The 20,347-nt window shown below is 47.1% G+C and overlaps 1 protein-coding gene across 6 annotated transcripts in view; it reads right to left on the reverse strand.

Annotated features, from left to right (window-relative positions):
- Nucleotides 1-14,824, reverse strand: part of ATL2 (atlastin GTPase 2) — a 40,796-nt gene extending 25,972 nt beyond the window's left edge. For 2 of the 6 annotated variants that reach the window (XM_038131752.1, XM_038131756.1), the window contains exon 1: nt 14,310-14,823. In XM_038131752.1, the coding sequence (XP_037987680.1) occupies nt 14,310-14,439 (130 nt within the window). In that variant the 5' untranslated portion in view covers nt 14,440-14,823. Of the gene's footprint in view, nt 1-11,517; nt 11,672-14,309 lie in introns of those variants that run through there. The other 4 variants (XM_038131755.1, XM_038131754.1, XM_038131758.1 and 1 more) reach the window with 4 other exon arrangements.
- Between the last annotated feature and the right edge of the window lie 5,523 nt (nt 14,825-20,347).

A 20,347-nucleotide genomic window follows, 5' to 3' on the forward strand; every position in this document is an offset into this window, starting at 1 on the left:
TCCTGGTGCTCTATACATTTGCCTCCATACAACAGCAGTTCAAGTCCTCTGCTCACATTTCAATACAGACGCTTGACAGACTCCCCCACCATCACCGGAATGGCGAAAAGCAAACTGAAGTGAGCTACACCAAGCTCAAGTCATCTTGCTTGAAATTTTGTTCAACCTCCACACACCGAGGGAGTTCATGGCTTGAATCAAAAGCTTAAAATAATTTATCATGAGGAAACTGCTGCACTGCATTTCAAAGTAAGGCATTCTCTCAGTGCTTCACATAGGAAATTTTCCTTGGAGAGAAGGGAGACAAAGTGCTTAAACATTTCTTGTTTTGATGTAGTGAACGAAGGAAAGTGTAGGCAAGTGTGAAGTGAGTTCCAGCGCACAGAAAGAAAACGTTAACCTTCAAACCTTATTTGGACACATCTTGTGGGGAAGAAAAAAAAAAATCACTAGATTTAAGCCACAAAATTGTCCTCCCCTTTTTCCAGCAGTGCTACTCCATGCAATAAACTCACACGAAACTATGGGGCTGCCACAGACCTTAATGCATCGCTGCTTTCCTATTGCTGACCGGTAAATAGTGCCAAGTAGCTCATTTTAAGGCCAGAAATAATTAAATGTTTTGAATATTTCAGCTATAAATAGGACTGATGAGCTAAGTTCCAAAGACTTGTTTGGACATCCAATAACACCAATAGAGGAGTAGGGGCAGGGTACAGGGGGAAAGACACATTTAACTCTCTGTGTTCCTTCAGGGCAATGGGATGTTAAAGGGACACATCTAGAACTGTTACATAAACTGTGAGCTGAAGCAAAAAGCACCTGAAGCTACAATTCTGTCAGGAAGGAGGAAAAAGATGATATTCTGATGACCTAGATACCTCTGAAGCACCACAACTAATCAAACAATAGGCCTGTCTACTCCTAAGTGCCTTAAATTGCTTCTCTGCTGACAGCTCTCCCCTACACAAAATACCGATAAGCTGGCATTTTGTGTTCTCCTTTACAGGGACAAAAAAAAAGCAAGAGGGAAACTTCATATAATGAAAATGTGTAGCAAAAAAAGTCAACCCTCTAATTCAGCTCTTCTCAACCAATACAAGTGAGAGAATGCCAATAAGGAGAGGCTAAGAATAAGCACTACAAACCCAGTAAGTTGAAAAACATTATATAAAATGACTGCTCTTTAGAAAGCACATTATGAACTTGATAAGAAAGAGGTTTCTCCATAGCTACAAGAAAAATCATGCAGGGTAAGGATAGTGGCAAAGCATGCTTCTCATCCTTCTTCCCCTCTGCCCAAAAATCACAGCTATTAATAGCACACTCACTGAAGGACCTAACAGGATCACTACCCACAGTAAGATTCACCAGTACTTTTCCAGCCCCCTCAAAGAAAGCTGTATTAAAACACTAAGGGCAGATTAAAGCATTAAAAGGCCTCTTGCTCACCTTTTCTCCCCTTTCTTACCCATCAGGCAGGCTCTTGAGGATGGGAATGAGAGTACTCCAGATCTGACAGTGCCCTAGTTCACCATGAACTGTGGAAATGGCAAGTGACAGCTCCTCATGAACACTGAGAGCTAACTGGATCCTTGCAGGCCATACACATTTAAAGCAGGCAGACTTCTGCTTGTATTTCAGAGTAATTTTATTTAAGGTTGTTGCTCACTCAAGAAGTCACTATTTTCTAATTGGTTTAGGCCATAACTGTTTTATGTACCTTGTATGTATCCTCGTGTCAGCAGCCAGTAATTTAAACAATAAGCAGCTAACCTAAATGGGTATTTTGAGCAAGAATAGGGAGAAAAGAATGGAGTGAGAAACGCCAACTGCAATTCCCCCATGTTTGGTCTTTCGATTGCCAGTCAGAGGTGGTTTAGTTACCGAGGTGCATCTGCATCACGGCCACAGAGGAGCTCAGCAGAAAGCAGTGAGCGCTTCCTTTGGCTGTAGAGAAGATATGCCAGAGGGTCAGGTTTCCTACTCATTTCCAGCATAAACAAGTTGTCAGTCACAAACACCAATGTAAGGAAACACAGTACAAAGAGGCTCAAACCTTTCATTGTTGCTTTTAGCAAGCTGAATGGCAGCAGCAGTGTGGCCAGCAGGATGAGGGTGGTGATCAACCTCCTGCACTCAGCACTGGTAAGGCCACACCTCAATTACTAGGTTCAGCTTTGAGCCCCTCACTGCAAGAAAGACCCTGAGGTGCTGGGGAAGGGTCTGCAGCACAACTCTGATCAGGAGCAGCTGAGGGAGCTGGGAGAGTTTAGCCTGGAAAAAAGGTGGCTCGGGGTGACTTCAGCACTCTTTACAACTCCTTTAAAGGAGGTTGTAGTGAGGTGGGGGGTGGTCTCTTCTCCCAGGTAACAAGTGACAAGATGAGAAGAAATGGCTTCAAATGGTGCTAAGGAAGGTTTAGGTTGGATATTAGGAAACATTTCTTCATGGAAAGGATGGTCAGGCACTGGAACAGGCTGGCCCAGAAAGTGGTGAAATCACCATACCTGGAAGCGTTCAAAAAACAAGTGGATGCGGCACTTGGGGACATGCTGTTAGTGGTGAACACGGAAGCACCAGGATAACAGCTGGACTCTCATCTTAGAGATATTTTCCAACCGTAACAATTCAATGCAGCTTCCAACTAAAGGTGCTCTTTCAGCCCAACTTCAGTTCACACTCAGCTTCCCATCACCAGTTCCTGCAGCTAAGAGAGCTGGCTTCCAGCCAGTTTTTCCAGCACTGAACCCCAGAATTCTACATTTCATTTCAAAGAACAAAGGGCCGTACAGAGAGAGCGCAAGTTTCTTTAAAAAACTGTCTTCTCTAGATCACACAGTTTGCAAAACTGATACAGTAACCACCTGCGGACAACTCCATGAAGTATTTCAACTTCTTCTCCCTTCTTAACTGTTCCTAACTCAGTAGGGTCACTGACACCCATCAGATGAAAGGGAAGCATAACAGGGGAAACACAACATGCATCAACACAATTAACACCCACATCAACAATGGGAATCAAAACAGGAAAAAAGTTCCACACAAGGCACCGTTAAAGAGAATTGAAACCAAAAAAAATGTTTTTAAAAATCACATTTTGCATGTCTTCACTTTATCTCCACTGGGGAAAGAGATTTTTCTCACACAGCTACAACAAAAATAGTTTTTACCAGGGTCCCTGCTACTAAGCATGTAGAGAAATAGGCCTGGGCTGCCACATCCCTTTCCTGCAATTAACCCATAATAATTGATATGGTACCTAAGTCCATACACTTCAAAGCCCCACACCTATTGCCACAACTCCTGAGTCTCTGCCAGGCATCATTGCTGCTGCTACACACAAATCCCTTGTTAAGGCAACAGCTCAAAGTACATTAATTCTGCCAACAAGACAGTGCCAGTAACTGCCTCCTCCCCTCTCCCCGGTGCCTCTTCAAGCCTGTTTCAATAGCACAGCTGAGTCTTAACCACCCACTCACAGGGGCTCTCCCACTCTTTCCCACTTCCAGCACCATGCAGCACCACACAGCCTTTCCTGCTAATTCTGCCACATACCCAACACTGCTTACAGCCAAGTCAGCTACTGAAGCCAAACCAGCAGAAAAAGCAATCCAATACAAGCAGTTTCCTACAAACTACAAAACCTGAAACAGAAATCCAACCACCACTAGAACTGAAGATGAACAAACAGCAGAGCCATGCAGTCTCCTCTGCAGGGCACAGTTCAGCTGCACTGTTGAACAGCACAGGGATGCTGCCCTCTGTGCTGGCACTGCTGTCCCAGGTCCAGCACCAGCTTATCCGGGACACCAAGTGAAGTGCTCTGCACTCTACAGCCTCTGAAACAGCCACGCCAACACTGCTGAGGGGGAGGCACAGACTGCTTCACTGGGAACTGGTGCCAAAAGAAAAGTTCAGCTCTGTAACTACAACCCAGTTCAGTTGGAAAATTTCTCCAGACTCCCAAAACCCACAAGTACAGTTAAGAAGCATATTCATGTAGGAACTGACTTGGTGATATATGATAACACTGCAAAGATGGGTAGACAACTGGGCTGTAACTGGATCTGACCGTGTGTTGCCAAAGATTTGTCTCTATCTGAATAAAGTCCAGATTTAGGCTGGGGTAGCCAACACATTTGTTAACCTTCACTTAAGAACAAGGTTTCCTTCCCTTATAAATGAAGGCTGCCACAGGTTTCAGTTTGTCAGTGTTACAGGCCAGGACGTGTGACTGGTAGGAAGATCTTGAGCGTGGCACAGTCCTTCCTGCACGGGAGGAGTATCCCCTTGAACACACCTACTGAATACACTGCACCCATCGAGAGCTGGGCTACTACAGAGGAGATCAGAAAAATGTTGATTTCAGTATCACTCGTTAAATTGTCCCAAGGACATTATAACACACACTTCAGCAGCTCAGCTCCATACAAGCACCTTTCTATGTTCAAAGGGCTCAAGGCTCACCCACTTACCCAACAATTTTTAACATTGTTCACAATTCTTGTCACCACAGAAATGTTAGCCACTGCTACAAAACAAGTCTCAACACCTGGAGCACTTTTGATTTTTAAACACATTCTCCTTAGACAGGAAATGCCATTGTCATGTGTACACTGATGGCAGCTGGCCAGCAAGCCTAGAAGTATAGAAGTGAAAGAAGTCCGCAATCTCAGCTGTAAGACAAGCCACACTTATCATCCCGACAAGAACTAACACAGAGGGGGCTCCTTACTACTTCTCTTCACCTCAAGCTCTCAAACTTGTCTAAATACATCTGGACAATCAAACTGCTCTTCTGCAGGGCTACCCTGTGTTGAGACCACAACAGTTTAATATACATCTTTCACTTGGGTGAAGAAGAAAGAGGGAAATACAACTCTACAAAATCTGTTTCAGCACAACCTTCCAACCAATAGTGCAGTCTCTGTAGATCATATTTAACGTCCTCATTTGGTGGATGCATGAAATCTTTCCTTACAGTACACAGAGTAAGCTCTGGGGAGAAAAGGCTAGGATTATAAGATGAACTGAAACAGAGAAAGATAGCAGTGTGCTCCTCTTCAAAGCTCACTAAAGTTTAATCTAGTCCTAATGCACCACAGAAATAAATCAACAAAAGATTAGACTAAAGAACAACTCAGGGTGATATTTGATTAATGACACAGTGATATGTCTGCAACTCAAAGTACTCAGAACAAGACTCCAAGAATAATATTCAGTCTTTCACAAGCCAACTTCCAACCTCTTCAAAAGCACCAAATTGCATTTTGAGGGTCTTCTCAAACAAGCAGGATTTCTCATAGCATCTGAAGGTTCTACAAGCATTTAACCACATTTGCTATCCAAATGTTCACAGTAGATAGTGTGTTCATTTTTCTGTTGAAAAAAATTAAGTTTAAAAGCAGAAGTCACGTTTCTGTATGTTTGTACCAGCAGTATTTTATTTTGTAAGGGTTTTTCCCTTTTAAATCTGAACACATAACATGTAGGTCTTCAGCAGCTATTTCTATAGTACTACTAGCTGTAGAAAATACTCCAGTTCTATGTCCTAACCCTCAAAATCATTACTTACTGCACTTTTCCAAACAATTTATTAGCAACAAGCCTGACATACCAGCAGTTCGAAAGATTTCCTTTTAAGAATTTTGAACTACTCTCCCTTCCTGTCCTAATAACAAGCTTAAGACTTTGCTCCCTGAAAGATAAGTATTAACTGCTTTGAGGGCAGCTTCAAGGCAATGTTTAAAATCTTGAACACAGTTCCTTAGTTCAGGATTACAAAGTATTTAAGAAACTTAATTCTCTTAAAAGCAAGATGACTTCTTGCTTTAAGAAAATGGTTTGATTACATCAAGAGCCTTAACCTCATTTTCTACAGCAGTTATTTTCACTATTATTTTATGTCTAAGCAATACATTAAAGGAGGCCAAGCTTCTGTCTCCATGCCTAGGAGTTCACATACTTCAAGAGACTGTTCCTCCCCTGAAATCAGGGCTGTGATGATTCCCATATTAGGCAAAGGATTGACAGATTGAACCTTTTATTTCCCAAAAGTTTACAGCTCCCCAAGTAGATCACACCACACAGACCAAGACAAATGAACACCTACAAGTAAAAGCCAGAGGACCCTTTCTTTCATGCAGAAGAGGTCGAGGAGGGGAGGGGAACAAGACAGCAAGTTTGCAGGCAGTATTATCAGAGGATTGGGTTTAAAGAAACAGCTAAAATAGCTGCACTTACTCTTCCACTCAGCAGTACCACCCTGCTGGAGGAGATAAGAGGTGAGAACAACTTTTCCAAGTATGCACAACACAGGGAAAGCAGTCCTAACACATGAGTACAAGCAGCTGACACAAGTTCTCCAACAAGTTTCTGTAATTTTCAATCCAAGTGAAAAAAAAAGGCACCTTGTTATCCTGGAGGCATTATCCAATACATGGCTCAAAAAGACATTCCAAATATTTTACTGAGACCAATAAGAATTTGTAAATTCAACATGCTTATCTGTGAGGTGATGGTGGGAAAATAAATGCATTATAATTTGACACGAACTACAGACTGGAACCTGATTCTGATGTCACTGGAACAACAACTGTGTAAGAGCAAATTAGGTTCTACTCTCAAATATCAATTCACTGGAAACTGCATTCTACATTCCATGTCTACAATCTGTACAACATCTTATCAGTTCAAGTCTTCAACATTTTGGCTTCTATTCCAGTCCTTTAAAAGGATCCTGCCATGACCTACAGTAGCAAATCCCACCTTGCCATGCAAAAATCACCAACAGATAGGGCTGGAAATGCAATCATCATTTGCTCATCATCTGCCCTGAAAACAATGCTGAAAATACATTTAGAAAAAAAAAAAACCAAAACAACAAACTACATGAGACATCTCTCACCCTAGTAAAGCATATCAGAATTTCCCCCACACAAAGGGTAAAGCGAGGCCAAGTAACCAAGCTGTGAACAAAAAATCCTTCCCCAAAAGACACGCAGCCTTTTACGAAGACTTTTGCCAGTCCTCTCACCTATCCCTCCGTAATAGACAAGAGCAGGACCATTCTTAAAATACAGCTTATTTTCAAAAATCATTTCTGCAAAGGCCCAAAAGGACTTCTCTTTCACCTTATATTTGAATTCCTATTAGTCACACTCATAAGTTCATCAAGTGGGCATCAAACAGGAATTCCAACATCCATCTTACCTGCATTTACTCATGTAAGCTGCTCTGGACTGCCTTGGATGCTCAGTAGTGCCATCTCTGGTGGCAAACATTCTACTTCAAGTTTTTCCAACCTTAAAGAGAAGCCAGCTACTAACCATAATTAAATTAGCATAGCTTTTCTCTTTTTTCCCTGTTTAGTTAATTGAAGGAGATACTTATATACCTTCAAAGATCTACTATTCTCACAATGAGATATAAAGCAGTCTTGTTACTTCAAGGAGTAACACTTCTGTGGAGCAGCCAAACTTCCCAGTGACAGATTCCAGACAAACTGAATAGATAACTTTAGGAGGATGTTCACATGCTTACACATCCTGTAGAGATAATTATGGCCCTAGCACAGGGATGTGGGCTCCCTCCCAAACACAAAGGGGGATAGTGAACTCCTTGCTTTGCTGCAGAGCAAGAACTCCAGTTAAACACCAACTTGGGGAGTTGAAGGAAGGAATTTCAACAGTCCTTCCAAGTTTTAGATTCAAAGTGTTTCAAAAAGCTTGGCAAGCAAACAGTCTTGTTTTCCTGGAAATGAACACTACACAGAATATATTATTTCAGAAACCAACAGAAGCTAAAGGTCAGGCAAGTTAGTTACCAATGCTCTCAAAACACAAGTTCCTATTATGTATTCATTTGCTCCGAGAAATTCCTTGATTATAATTCTTATCCTAAAAGACATCACTTATTTCTTATCAGTCATTTCTTTGCAGCTAACTGAAAGAGCAGACATCCATGTGAGCCGTGTTTTCACACATATCTAAAACCTGAAACCTGCTCATTTGCTTGTTCTGGTCTCTCAGACAAAAATCCCAACCCCAGAAACATATTCACGTAAAGCAACTCCCTACGCAGCACCATGACCTTAAAATCAGCTACAGGATGAGATAACAATTCTTTGTATCGTAGCAAGAACAACCTTCCAAAACCAAGGAAAGCTACTTCTATCTTTCCTCCAGGACATCTCAGGAAGATCAAGTTGTTGAAAAGGTTTTTAAAAAAGAAACCCAGTCATACTTCAGCAAGAGTAAAGTCACCATATATAAGTATTTCTGAATTTTTTCAGTTGTTGACCAATGGCAAAAACAGCACATCTGCCAATACAGAAACTTAGAAAATATTTTTGTGCCTTGTTCACCTTAGATAGTTGAGGTTATAGACAAAACCTAAAATACTGACAACTAGTATAGTAAGTTTAAGAAATAAATGCAGCCTTCAGGAAAAAGTTGAAAAAAATGCACTCAGGCAGCTCACAGATCACATTGCAGGCACAGCATGCAGCAACAGTAGAAAAAGAAATTAAGTAAATTAAAAAACAAGGCAACAACTCAGCCTGATTTTTAAGTTTAAAACTTCCCATTCAAAGACTGCCTTGAATATAAAGATCATCCCAGCAATGAGGCCTGTTCATAATCACAATATAAGAACAAAAGCAAATTCAAACCTAACTTATGTAAGGTAACACTTGAGTGAAATTTGGTAGTTTTCCTTATGCATGTCCTCGAAACTCCCATGGACTGTGATAAGATGTACAACAGCCTACTAACAACAGGCACAAAGTTAAAAGTACTTTTATTACAGCGCTGAAGTGAAGCCTGTGATCGTGAGGGCACTGGAGACCAACGCCACTGTGGTTCACTACCAAACCAACAAGGACATAGAACTGACACCTGCACTTCCATCTGCCTATTTCATCTGGTTTGGAAGTTGGGAAGCTCAAAGCTGGGGACAATGTGATGCAGGCACCAGGAGATAAGTGCTCCTCTATTACACAGGAGGAAAATCCCCAGCCCTTCTCCTCCCCACAGACCTGCTCCTGTCCAGGCTAGCCAGCATGAGGTAGTGTGCCCTCAATTACAGGGCAGGAAGAGAAAACAACTCCTCATCTATCACAGCACCTCACTCCCGTCAGTGCTACTTTATCAGTACAGTCAGTAAGCAAATATCAATCACTGATATTTAAGCAAACCAAAGGGACTGCAATTGATACAAGGTACCTAAGAAGTATTAGGACTCTTGTAAGAGGTGGCTCAAGCATTCCTGTGCATCCAATACAAGCAAGAGCTGCCCAGCCTCCTAAACCAGGACAGACTGTCATGCTCAAAAACAATGCTTTTGCAATAATTCAAGTAAAACTCTTCTGTGCTGAAACTATTTCTCTGCTAGGTTTTAAGTTGTAGGCAAGTGTGTAGTTATGATATTTTATGAAAATCCCTTCGCTAGCATTTTCTTCTTCTGAGAAGCTGAGAGGGCCTCAGCTTCAAGTGTAAACAATTTATCTGCTACTGTGGAATGCAGCAGGTGCTTTCTCGATTGGTCAATGTGAGATGTTTCTACTCGCTGACCAGTCAATGGGGCAGCAGCTCTCGGACTCTCTGGGAGTCACAGAACTTTATTATTCATTCCTTTCTATTCCTGTCTCGCCTTCTGATGAATCTTGTTCTTTGTAGTATAGTTATAGTGTGGTCTTTATAATGTAATATATATCATAATAAACCAGCCTTCTGAAATAGAGTCAAGATCTCTCCTTCCCTTCACTAAGTCCTAACTGCCCTGAAGACCATCACATCACAAGTGAACGATAAAAAAGAAAAGAATACGGCCTTCCTCAACTCCACTCCCTGCTTTCAAAATAATTCAAGATGAAAAGACAAAAAACTAGTGCTATTACCTGAGGAAGTGCTGTAACATGATTATTGATTTTAGGGTAAGCTAGGATGTAACAGCTGTTAAGCAACACTCAGTAATGGTACAGGAGGAGTTAAAGGCCTCTCCTGTTCCACTGCTCTCTTGTAACTATTCCAACCTATCCCTCTGCTTTATTTCACTGTGCAGAGAGCCCTTCTGCAGGCAGGCACAGACCATCCATGCAGACCCTATCACCTAAGTTGTTCCATGACTAAAGTTCAGATGCAACTAAGAGCGACATGTGCATGTTTCCACTGCTAATGATGACACAGCTAATTAAAGGCCATTTATTACAGGTGTGCTGGCACTCTTATGACCTTGAGAAAACTATGCAATAATGCTTTGAGATAATTACATGACACAGTGGCAAAAACACAGAAAACTGAAATCAAAGAAAATTGAGCAGTGGCGGGAGGGAGAGAGACCAGCCCTTGAGCAGTAAAGCAGTATCATATCCTCAACTTCAATCTCTGGGCTCTTTTAAATTATTCAAATTGCAAGGCTGCCAAACGCAATCAAACTTTTCCTGATGCTCAGAAGCACTGCCTTTTCCTCCCTGTAAATCAAGCCAGGTGAGTTGTCATTCTGTATCTCCCAGTTTATAGTGCGGCTACATTTCCCTATCTCTAGTTGGCTTGCAAATCAAGCAATTGAAACCAATCGCGGCACACGGCATCTGCTAGGTTTTGTTTAATTGTGCCCAGTCCAATCTTTCTGCTTCCAAATTAAGTGAGAGTTACACAACAAAGATGTTAAAATAGTTCAGTGTTCCAGTGCAGTGCTAAAAACCTCACATGATACAACTCAGCGTTCGAGGCAGTACAACCCTCACAAGTCCCAGGTGCCCCTCGCCGAGCGTACGGCGGCGAGACTGCTACGAGCTCTCACATTTTAAGCCGTTCCTGAGAAATAACCATACTTTAAGCAGCACACTGCGCAGACTCCAGCACACCCGAGGCTAAACACCCAGCCAAAGCCACGTCCCATGCCCACCAGGGGATAGATTACAGGCGAGAGCAGCGCTGACAGCGGAGCGCACCAGCTCCATGTGGGGGACGGGCCGACAGGGATCAGTCACCTCCTTCCCCGAGCTGCCCGCGGCTGCTCCCTCCTCAAGCGGACGCGGCCCCGGGAAAGTCGGCGCCCTCCGGGCTACCTGGCTGCGGTCCCGGCACTGTGCAACGCTAGCGCCCCGCGGCCCCGGGGCGCAGCCCCCGCTCCTCCCGGAGCTGAGGTACACACGGTGAGGCCCGGCCGCACCGCAGCGGGGAATAAGGTCACCGACAGTGGCCCCCGGGCCGCCCCCGCTCCGGCAGGGGCCGCCGACCGCAGCGGGGGAGGCCCCGGCAGCGGCGCGGGGAAAGCGCGGTGACCCCGCCGGGGAGCGACCGCGGGCCGGGCGCGGGGGCCGCTGCCGCGATTTCCCCGCCGCCCCTCGGGGGCGGGCGGCCGCCCACGCCATTTTGAGGAGGGGGGAGACACGGGGGCCTTTCCCCCGGCGCCGCTCGGCGCCGCCAGGCCGCCCAGCCCCGCGCTCCGGACCGACCTCGCGAGCACAGCCCCGCCGCCGCCCCCGGTGCCGCCGCCGGGCCTCGTTACCTGCCGGGGCGGGCCGGTGGCGGGCCGGGCCCGCGCGCCGCGCCGCGTCCCTCGCCGCCATCTTGTCCGGGTTTAAAATTAACTCCCCGTGACGTCAGAGCTCCGCCGCGAGACCTTTATCGCCCGCCGGCGGCGCGCGGGGCGGGGCCTCAGGCCGGGAGGGGCGGGGCCGGAGACCCCGGGGCTGCAGCGGGAAGGGGGAAGCGCCGGGGGCCGGGCGGCGTGAGGGCGAGACAGACACACAGACAGACAGACAGATAGACGCATACACACAGAGACACAGACATGCACACAGGCCCAGATACCCGGCCCCAGCCCCAGGCTGAGCGCCTCCCTCACGGCACCCCGCGTACGCTGAGATGGAGCAGCGGGGCTCCAGCGGGACACGGGGTGAGGAGGCCCCCAGGCCATACAAAACACCTCTTCAGGCAGCGCATCCTTCAGGGGTCCCTCCCTCCTTCCCTCGGCCACAGCTCGCTCATGTAGAGCTCACAGCCGGAGCGTCACCCGTGTGCTGGTGACCACCTGCACCCTCACGCTGCTGGGCCCTCGCGTCCCATTTCCACCTCTGCTGGGCCCTGGGGACAGCCGGGAGAGCGACCAGCCTGCTCTGCATTTCCAGCCTGCTCTGCATTTCCAGCCGTAACTCCAGCTCCTCTCTGTAGCGCTGCTGCTGCACTGGGGCTGGAAACACGCAGGACAGCTCTAAATCAGAACAAGCCACCCAAGTTTCCAAGGAACTAAACATTCCTCCTGTCTCTGGGGTTTGCAAGAGTCTTGTTCCTCTCCATCCGAACTGACCTTGCTTCATCCTTGTAAAAGGCCAGCCGTGAAAGTGAGCTGCCCTTACTGCATGAAGTTTTAAGTCTGTGAGGTTTCCTATTGCTAAAGGTTGTGTGCGTAAACCTTCTCAGGCAAATTGGTCAGTATGACCTTGTCACTTGTTAGAAGAACACAATGTCCAATAAATCATGTGAAGTGAGCAACAGGCTTGCAAAACCCCACTTCGCCGTGGCAATGCTCACTGTAGAAACCATTTTTCTCAGTTTTTAGCTATGCTAACTAACTTAGTTCTGGAGAGGCAGCTTGTGAGTGACAGCAATCTTAAAAGCAAACAGAGTTAGGTTCTGCCAAAACGGAGGTGGAGGGAAAACTCAGAAGAGATTTTCAAAGTAAAAACCAACTATCACAGAAGCACCTACAACTGCTTTCCAAACCTTGCTTTCCTTTACTATCAAAGTACCACATAAGGGGTTTCCTAACACAGGGGTTCATGATGCCTCTTGCTGTGCTTACTTTGGCATCCCTTGTGTCAGAAAGTTTAATATCTACAACACACAAAAAAGAAAGTAAAATGTCTAAAAGATGCTGCAGTCACAGCAAGTGAGAACTGCAAAAGGATACAATGATCAAACTATTATCATCTATTCAATTCTAGTTATGACACTTGGATTAATAAAATGTGCAGTTCTGTAAAAGAACATTATTGTAGATTTACGTCACCATAAATGGAAGCAGGATTCAACCCCTTTGTACAAAAGCGTTCATATGAATTTTAGGAAAAAAACCAAAAATATTGCCATGGGCCTTTTGCAGTTTAATATCCTCTACTTATTTGCTGAAAATGAGCATACCATTGCTTGCCTTTCTAACCTCATACCAAGTGAAGGAAAACCTTTCTTTCCATCAGAAGGAAGGCAGAGCACACTCTGTACATAGAGGTATTGCAGAAATATTCAGGCAATCGGGCAAAGGGAAATAACTTGAAGTAAAACATATTGACAATGTTAGCTGCCAAATTTAAGCTTCAGCAGCTCAATATGCAAACTAAAAAAAAAAAAAAAACAGGGGAAAAAACACCACAATATTAAAGAAGCTTCCAAATTCTGCTGTTAGTAAACAGCCTTGTTCCCGGTCAAGTTTGGAACAGTTTACACAGAGAAGAATTTGAAATACTGCGTGTTCAGACAGATAGATTTCTGCTTCATGCAACAGGATTTGCTGCTGCTGTAATGTGAGAGCAGAAGTCAAGAACTTGGAGGTCAGAAAGCTCAGCCTTAATTCTGTCCCCTTATGTTTGCAGGAAGGAAGGAGACATTTTCTGAGCTGAGAATTTTGCTATCAACCTGTCTTCTCCTGGTTGCAAAGGTCCCCATCTCCACTGCACTCCCAGCTACATTCCTCTGAGCAAGGCTAGGAAAGGAGTTAGGACTGAAACTGCTTAAGCTGGCTGTGGATTTGGCCTGGAAGGAGCTTGGGAACAACTGTGCAAACCACAGGCAGGCTGTGGTGGGAAGGGATTGCTGGAGCAGGACGCCTGACCCACGAGTGCCAGCTGGGCCAGTAGCCCCTTCAGCCACCAGAGTCACAGTTTTGTACTGCAGGCAGCATCTTCTCCTGGATTTGGCCATGCTGCTCTGAAAACTCTGCTGTCCCAAGCTTGTCCCAAACCCACTTTGGGCCAGCCAACAAACACCACCAGTGTCACCCATGCAGTGAGATAAAGGCTGCTCGGTCATGCTGCTTGGAGAGCTGTCCCTTCCTGCGGCTGGAAGAGCCACCACAATGTCTCCTGGCCTTCAGGCATCACAGCATGGCAGGGGACTGGCCAGTTCGTGGTCCATGCAGGCCAGAGGCACCCACTGGACACTAGGAAAGGCTGAATCAGACTTGTGTCCTTTATGTCTTTCTGTGTAAAGCGTTTCTCAATCCTCATCAGCCAGCCTGTGCAATGCCGTTGGGCTTGTTTAAAGTAATCTGTATGATGAAAAATCCTTAAGCCAAACACCTACCTGAAGCATGCTGAGCACCACTGCTGGGCTGGGGAACAGAGCCATGTCCCACCTTGGAGGGCTGAGAGTCCTGGGATGAGCTGGAGATGTCTCCATTGGTGCTTCTGCACTTACCAACCTCTCTCCTCATCTGCTTCAGGCTGCCGAGTCCAAACTAGTGACCAGGAGATTCCCACTCCTCCTTCCAGACTGTGCAGTGCTGCGGGCACTGCAGAAGCTGAGGACAGACAGCTGTGAGATAAAGGTGGCTCTGCTGAAAACCACCCTGTCCACAGCAATAAGGCACCTCCAACTCTCTGTCTGCAGTCGCTAGGACCACCCAGGGCTTCCCAAGGAATAAAACTGGGGAGGCAAGGAGAGGTCAGCTCTGCAGTGGTGAACCAGCGCTAGCACTGGGAACAGCCAGGGCAGGCAGTGGTCAGCTGCCCTCCCACCAGACCCCACCAAGGGAGCTGTGTCACTCAGGCAAGTCTGAGATATCCTAACAGACTCCCACTGGGAAATCAATCTGGATCTCGGGCTTGTTCCCAGAGGCAAACACGTGCCCTCCCAGAGATTGGAAATGCCCTACAAGGCACCTCGTCTTGCTTTTCTCTGAAAAACACCCAGGCTGCCGTACCACAGCCCTACTACTTATGGACTTCTCTACTCACAGCTTCCCAACTCTTCCAGCTGGAGCGCTCCTCCCTCTGCACCGTGCCAGCAGGCGCTGGAGGATGTGCTGCTCCCCGAGCCCCTGCCCACTCTGCAGCTGGATCCTCCCTTTGGCTCCCTCTTCCCAGCGCCCATTCCTGTGCCCTGCCCACATGCAGGCACACGCTGCTCGGTCCTGCCCAGGCTGGCTGATGTTTGCCTCACTACCTCGGCAAACATCTCAGCCCCGTAAACAGGCGATCTTGGTTTCCTATGCTTTTTTTTCTTTCTGGTGCTCGCCATTTCCCAAGGGCATCACTCTCAGATTCAGGGCTGCCTTCATTTGTCACACAGGTGATCTAAAAGTTGCTGTGCGTCATTAGAGAGTGCTCAGCACAGCCCCGGGCTTGTAGCTACCTGTGTGTGTTGGCATAACCTGGGGCTCACCCAAGCAAAGCCAAGGTGAGACACAGCATGAATCCAAGCCTGGTTCTTCTGCAGAGAACTGCAAGGAAGCAGAGGCATTTGGGAGCAGAAAACAAATTGGGAAGGAAGGGAAAAAAACATTTTACTTAATCTCCTGAACCTGAAGCTGTCCCACATGCTGAGAGGAGATGCCTTTTTAGTTGGCTGCAGGACATGCACTTGAGAGAAAGCAGCCCCTCCCATACCACTAATTTATAGCAATCTGAGAGGGAAATGTCTCATTCTTCTCTGATGTTGACCCAGGAGCTGCTCCTCTGGGGAGGAAGGTGGAAATAACATTGAATTTTAGCTGTGAGAGCAGCTCAGAGCAAGTTGCTAGGCACCAGCTGCAAGAATTGCCTGCAGGTGCTCTTGCAGGAGAGGTTGGGCTGGTTGATTGGGCTCTCCCGGTGCAGCCAGAGTGCCAAATACCTTTGAAACGGGCATAATCCGTTCTCAGCCTGAAGGAGCTATTGCACAATCTTCCCAGGATTAAGGGTTTAAATCGAGGGACTGTGTCACAGCCGGGGAAAGGGCAGTGGGCAGGCTCAGGAGCCATGCTGGCCTGTGTGGCTCTCTGGGGTGGTGGGATGCAGCCTGCCTGGGGAGGTGACTGTCTTGCAGGGGCACATGAAAGCCATCTCCCTTGTCCTGCGCTGTCTACATCTTATCAGGGTGATTGAAGTCTTCAAAGGATTAAATGGCTAAGTGGTTTTCTTCTGTTCCTGGAAGCGAAGCTCCATAGCCAGCTGAATCTTTCATTGCAAGCGTTTGCTCAAGCGGAGTCCCATCATTTCCGTCTGTATAAACACAGTCAGATTTCCATCTCACTCTTAAGCAGCAGCACAAGACAAGGCTGTTTTTAAAGTCTGGCTTAGATACTGACTCCTGCGAAGGCTGCAGTGCTGCTTGGAGTGCCAGTATGCCGGCAAACCCCAGGGCTGCTCCCCTGCAGAGATGCCCCTGTCTACAGCCAGCACGCTGCTCCCAGCCTCATCTGGAGGCCAGCTCTGCTTACCCACCTGCTGCCTGCTCTGCATCTCTAAAAATAAGAAGCACCTCTTGGGTTTGGATCCCATTGGTGTCATTTCCCAATGACCCTATAGTCCATCGAGGACACCACAGAGAAAGAGCTTTCCCACACCCCCGGACTCTATTTTCCAAACCTCTTGTCCTAGGAAAAGAAGCATTGCTCCAGCTGTCACTGTGACACCCATCAAATGTCTTGCAGAGACAATCACACCAGTCCCTGAAGTCACACAGCCTCCTTCCAAGAGCTGTGTCTGTTTTTCTGGTACAAACAGCAAGGCTCAAGGGAGAAGGAGTCCCCATATGATCAGTGACTCAGTGACTGTGCTTCAGCCCGTACTACCAGTGCTTTGTCTGCATGGTGCAGAATGCAAAAATCAGGCTACCAGGGACAATTTAGGACGGAAAGTACTCCACCATCACAGAGGCCTCAGCGGCAGTTCAGAGTCTCACCAGGAAAAATGCTGCGTAGACATTTCATTCTTTAATGTAATAAAATCAGACTAATTAGCTCAGCAAGCTGCAGGTGTTTACCAGCAAACACTCCTATCAGCACTGGCTGTGGGCTTTAGAAGAGGATATTTGTCCTTGCAGCATAACTGATCTCTCATATCACAAGCCAGCTCCTTCCATACGGGGCAAAGCATCACCATGTGATCCTGATTGGAGGGAAGCGGCGCAGCTTTACACCTGGGGAGGGTGTTTGGAATTGAGCCCCATGTAGGCAGACCTGGCTCCTGGTTGCGTGTAGGGTTAGGAATGATTGCCCCGGCATACAAGGGGTGCTAATTACACAGCAGAGTTTATTTGCATCCTTTGCAGCTACTTGACTGGCTTGCTTTGCAGCTACTTGGCTGGGTGAGACTTACAGGTCCTCACGAGGAAGTAGGTGGTTTATTCCCGGAGTTTCACATGCTTTTTTTCCATGCAAGTCCAGACTGGCTGCATAGAGATGAGTTGTGCTTAAGAGAGTCCTGCTGAATTCCCACAGCAGAATCTGACCTGCAGCTCTCGTTGTCCTTTTCTGGAAGGCAAATCCCTCCATCACAGGGTCACACACACACCCTTGGATGAGGGTCTGTCAGGATATAATGAGTTTGGATGTAATTAAGCCACATGGTCAAAGCTCACTGTACCCCAGTCAGGAGAAGTTTTGGACTAGCACAGGCTGCCTTGCCAAGGACTTGGGTACCTCAAAGACAGGACAGCTGCCAGCAGGAGCTGGCATAAGACCCAGTGATGGCAGCACCCAGGAAAGCCAGGTGAGGTGGGGACCTGAGCTTCCCCCAGCAGCACCATGGGCTAATGAGAGGGTACCTGGGGCAGCAGCACCCTTCAGGGCTGGGATCACTTCTGTGCTCCCAGTCAGGCCTGGATGTAGGTTGTGATCCTTAACACGCCAATGAAACTGTCTGGATCTAGTCCCAGGTATTAAAGCAAAGTCTGGGTCTAAGTCTAGACATGAAGGGCAAGACCAGTTCTGTGTTTGTAGGTTCCATCTGGCCCCTGGGCCAAGCTAAAGACACAAAGTAGAATGTGCTATTTAATCTGGCTGGATTAACATATTAATTTAATTAGATCTCAGCTCTTCTCAATAAAATCTAGAACATGCTGTTGAAAAATTGTATTTAATCTTCCTCCAAGACTTCTTGCATACATTTGAGCAAGAAACTTGCAGCACAGGGCGATTGCAATGGAATGAGAAACCAAGTTTTAGCAAAACCCAGAGGGTGGGGCTGAGATCAGCATCCTGTCATCTTTGGATTTGTGAATCTAATTCAGAGGCTGTCCCACCCCCTCTCCTCCAGGAAGACTGTAAATTTGATTTAGGTACATTCCTGTAGGATCACTCCATGGCAGCTGTCTCTGTACCCAGTCAGCCACAAAAAGCACAGTATTGCACTGGCTATGATCACATTTAGGTCGTTTGACAAAAAAAAGGCTCCAGGGAAAAACATCACAAGGAAAAACATTAAATTGTTTGGAAATATTAATCAGGGGGATATCACCAGTTTTGTTCTTCTCAAGTAATGCTAACTTGCAAGAAATAGAGAAGCTATGAGAGGAGGAAAAGGGGACCGCAAGCCTGGCTGTAGCAGAGGGCTGGAAACCAAAAGGCAAATTCATTTGAGATCCAGGGATTAAGATCCAATCATTTGACCTCAGATTAAAAAGTGGATAAGCACAACAAAGAATAGCTTAAAACATTTGGGAAAGTGTAAAGGAAAATCAAGTGGCATTAAATAACAAAACAACTGCATTAAGCCAGAATGCCTCCCTGATCACAGGCGGCAAATCCAAGTAAGGGATACCTCAAGCTTCCTCAGCGCCATCCAGTCATCCCCCAGTATTTCTATTTCACTGCCACCCTCTGAGTTAAATCAAAAAGAACTCACCCTGCTCCACACCGGTTTGTTGCTTGTATTGAGCTGCTCTCCCTCACCCTCAGGGGAGCACAGCCACCTGCCAAAATCCCTTATTAGGAAGAAATTATCCAGCAGAAGTAGGCTAGCTAGCTGTAAATGCATGCTGGAGGACAGGAATCCCTGGACAGCGATGCTCAGGCTCTGAGTGCGGTGTGGCTGCTTCCCAGCTTTGCTTTGTGAGCTTCCCCCACCAGCGTGGTTTCTTTTCCTGGACTTGGCCTGTATCTCCTAGGGAAAATCATCCAGCTCCCTTGCAGCCTGCTCACTTGCAACCAACACAGATCATCAGTAGCCATTCCCATAGGTTCCCTGATGTCCTCCAAGCATCCAGTTCAGCTACTTTCTTCTGCAGCACCTTTGAAATCATGACCACAGAGCTGTTTTAATGGGTGTCAGTCCCAGGTGGGCAGCACAACCTGGCACCGTGGCACTGGCCCAGCCCCTACGTGCTGGTTGGCAGCTCATGGCAGGCCATGGCTCTGCCCCAGCCTTGGCTCCACTGCAGGTTTAGGAAATGCAGAGAGCAGTCATGGGCTGGGGGGCACAGAGCTGAGCTGGATGGAGGCTGGGTGTTCCCCTTGACCAGATTCAGTGGAGAACCAGTGTCTTTGTGACAGGCACAGTTCCCTGCTCACACACTTCAACCACACATCCCACAGACAAACACCAGCCTTTCGTCACCGTGGCCACAGCCACCTCCCCACTGCCACCATCCTACAAATAGGCTGTGTCCTAGCAAGTGCCTCTGCCACTGAAAAGCACCTTGCAATGAGGAGCCCCAAGGCTGGGAAGGGTCTGAGCATGGGACAGCCCAGAAGGGTGTTACTGCTTTTCCTTGTCCTTCTTGTCCAGTGGACAGTGATCCTGTTTTTCCAGCAGCCCCACTGCCAGCTGCAGTGGCCTGGCAGGCGCAGTGACCCCGAGTGATTATTTAATAGCGGATTGTATAACAGAGCAGGGCAGACATTACATTTCTGTCTCTGACCTCAGCCCTGGGACATCTCCCACCCATAAAACTCCAGTCTAATCTTTCAGACCTCAGAGGAGCAGCCTTAGGCATGTGACACCATCCTTCAGAGAGGAGTGACCAGTGGGGACCAGGTAGCTCTGGGCAGGAATCGGCTGCCCAGCACCTCTCAGTCCCACAGAGGGGAAAAGAGAAGGAAGCCTAATGCTCCACAAAGACTCAGGTTTGGAGCCCAGACATTGCTGAAGCACCCAACATGACCCTGCAAAGTCCCTCTGCTCCCTGCTATCCATCCAAATGAAGCACTACACTCGCCTCTCCATTCATAGTGAGCTGTTTCAGCAGGGTGAAGATGGATGAGCTGGCCTTGAGCAGGGCAAGCCAGCTCCACCAGCTCCCCTGGGTTCCAGCCACATAGCCTGTGGAATCTGGGAGCAGCTGAACCCCTTGGACCTACTCCAGGAGGGGTGGGCAGTGCCCAGGAGCCAGTGGAGAGGTGCCTGCTGCTCTGAATAGTC

The sequence above is a fragment of the Motacilla alba genome, chromosome 3, assembly GCF_015832195.1.
Source record: "Motacilla alba alba isolate MOTALB_02 chromosome 3, Motacilla_alba_V1.0_pri, whole genome shotgun sequence".
Classification (NCBI taxonomy): domain Eukaryota; kingdom Metazoa; phylum Chordata; class Aves; order Passeriformes; family Motacillidae; genus Motacilla; species Motacilla alba.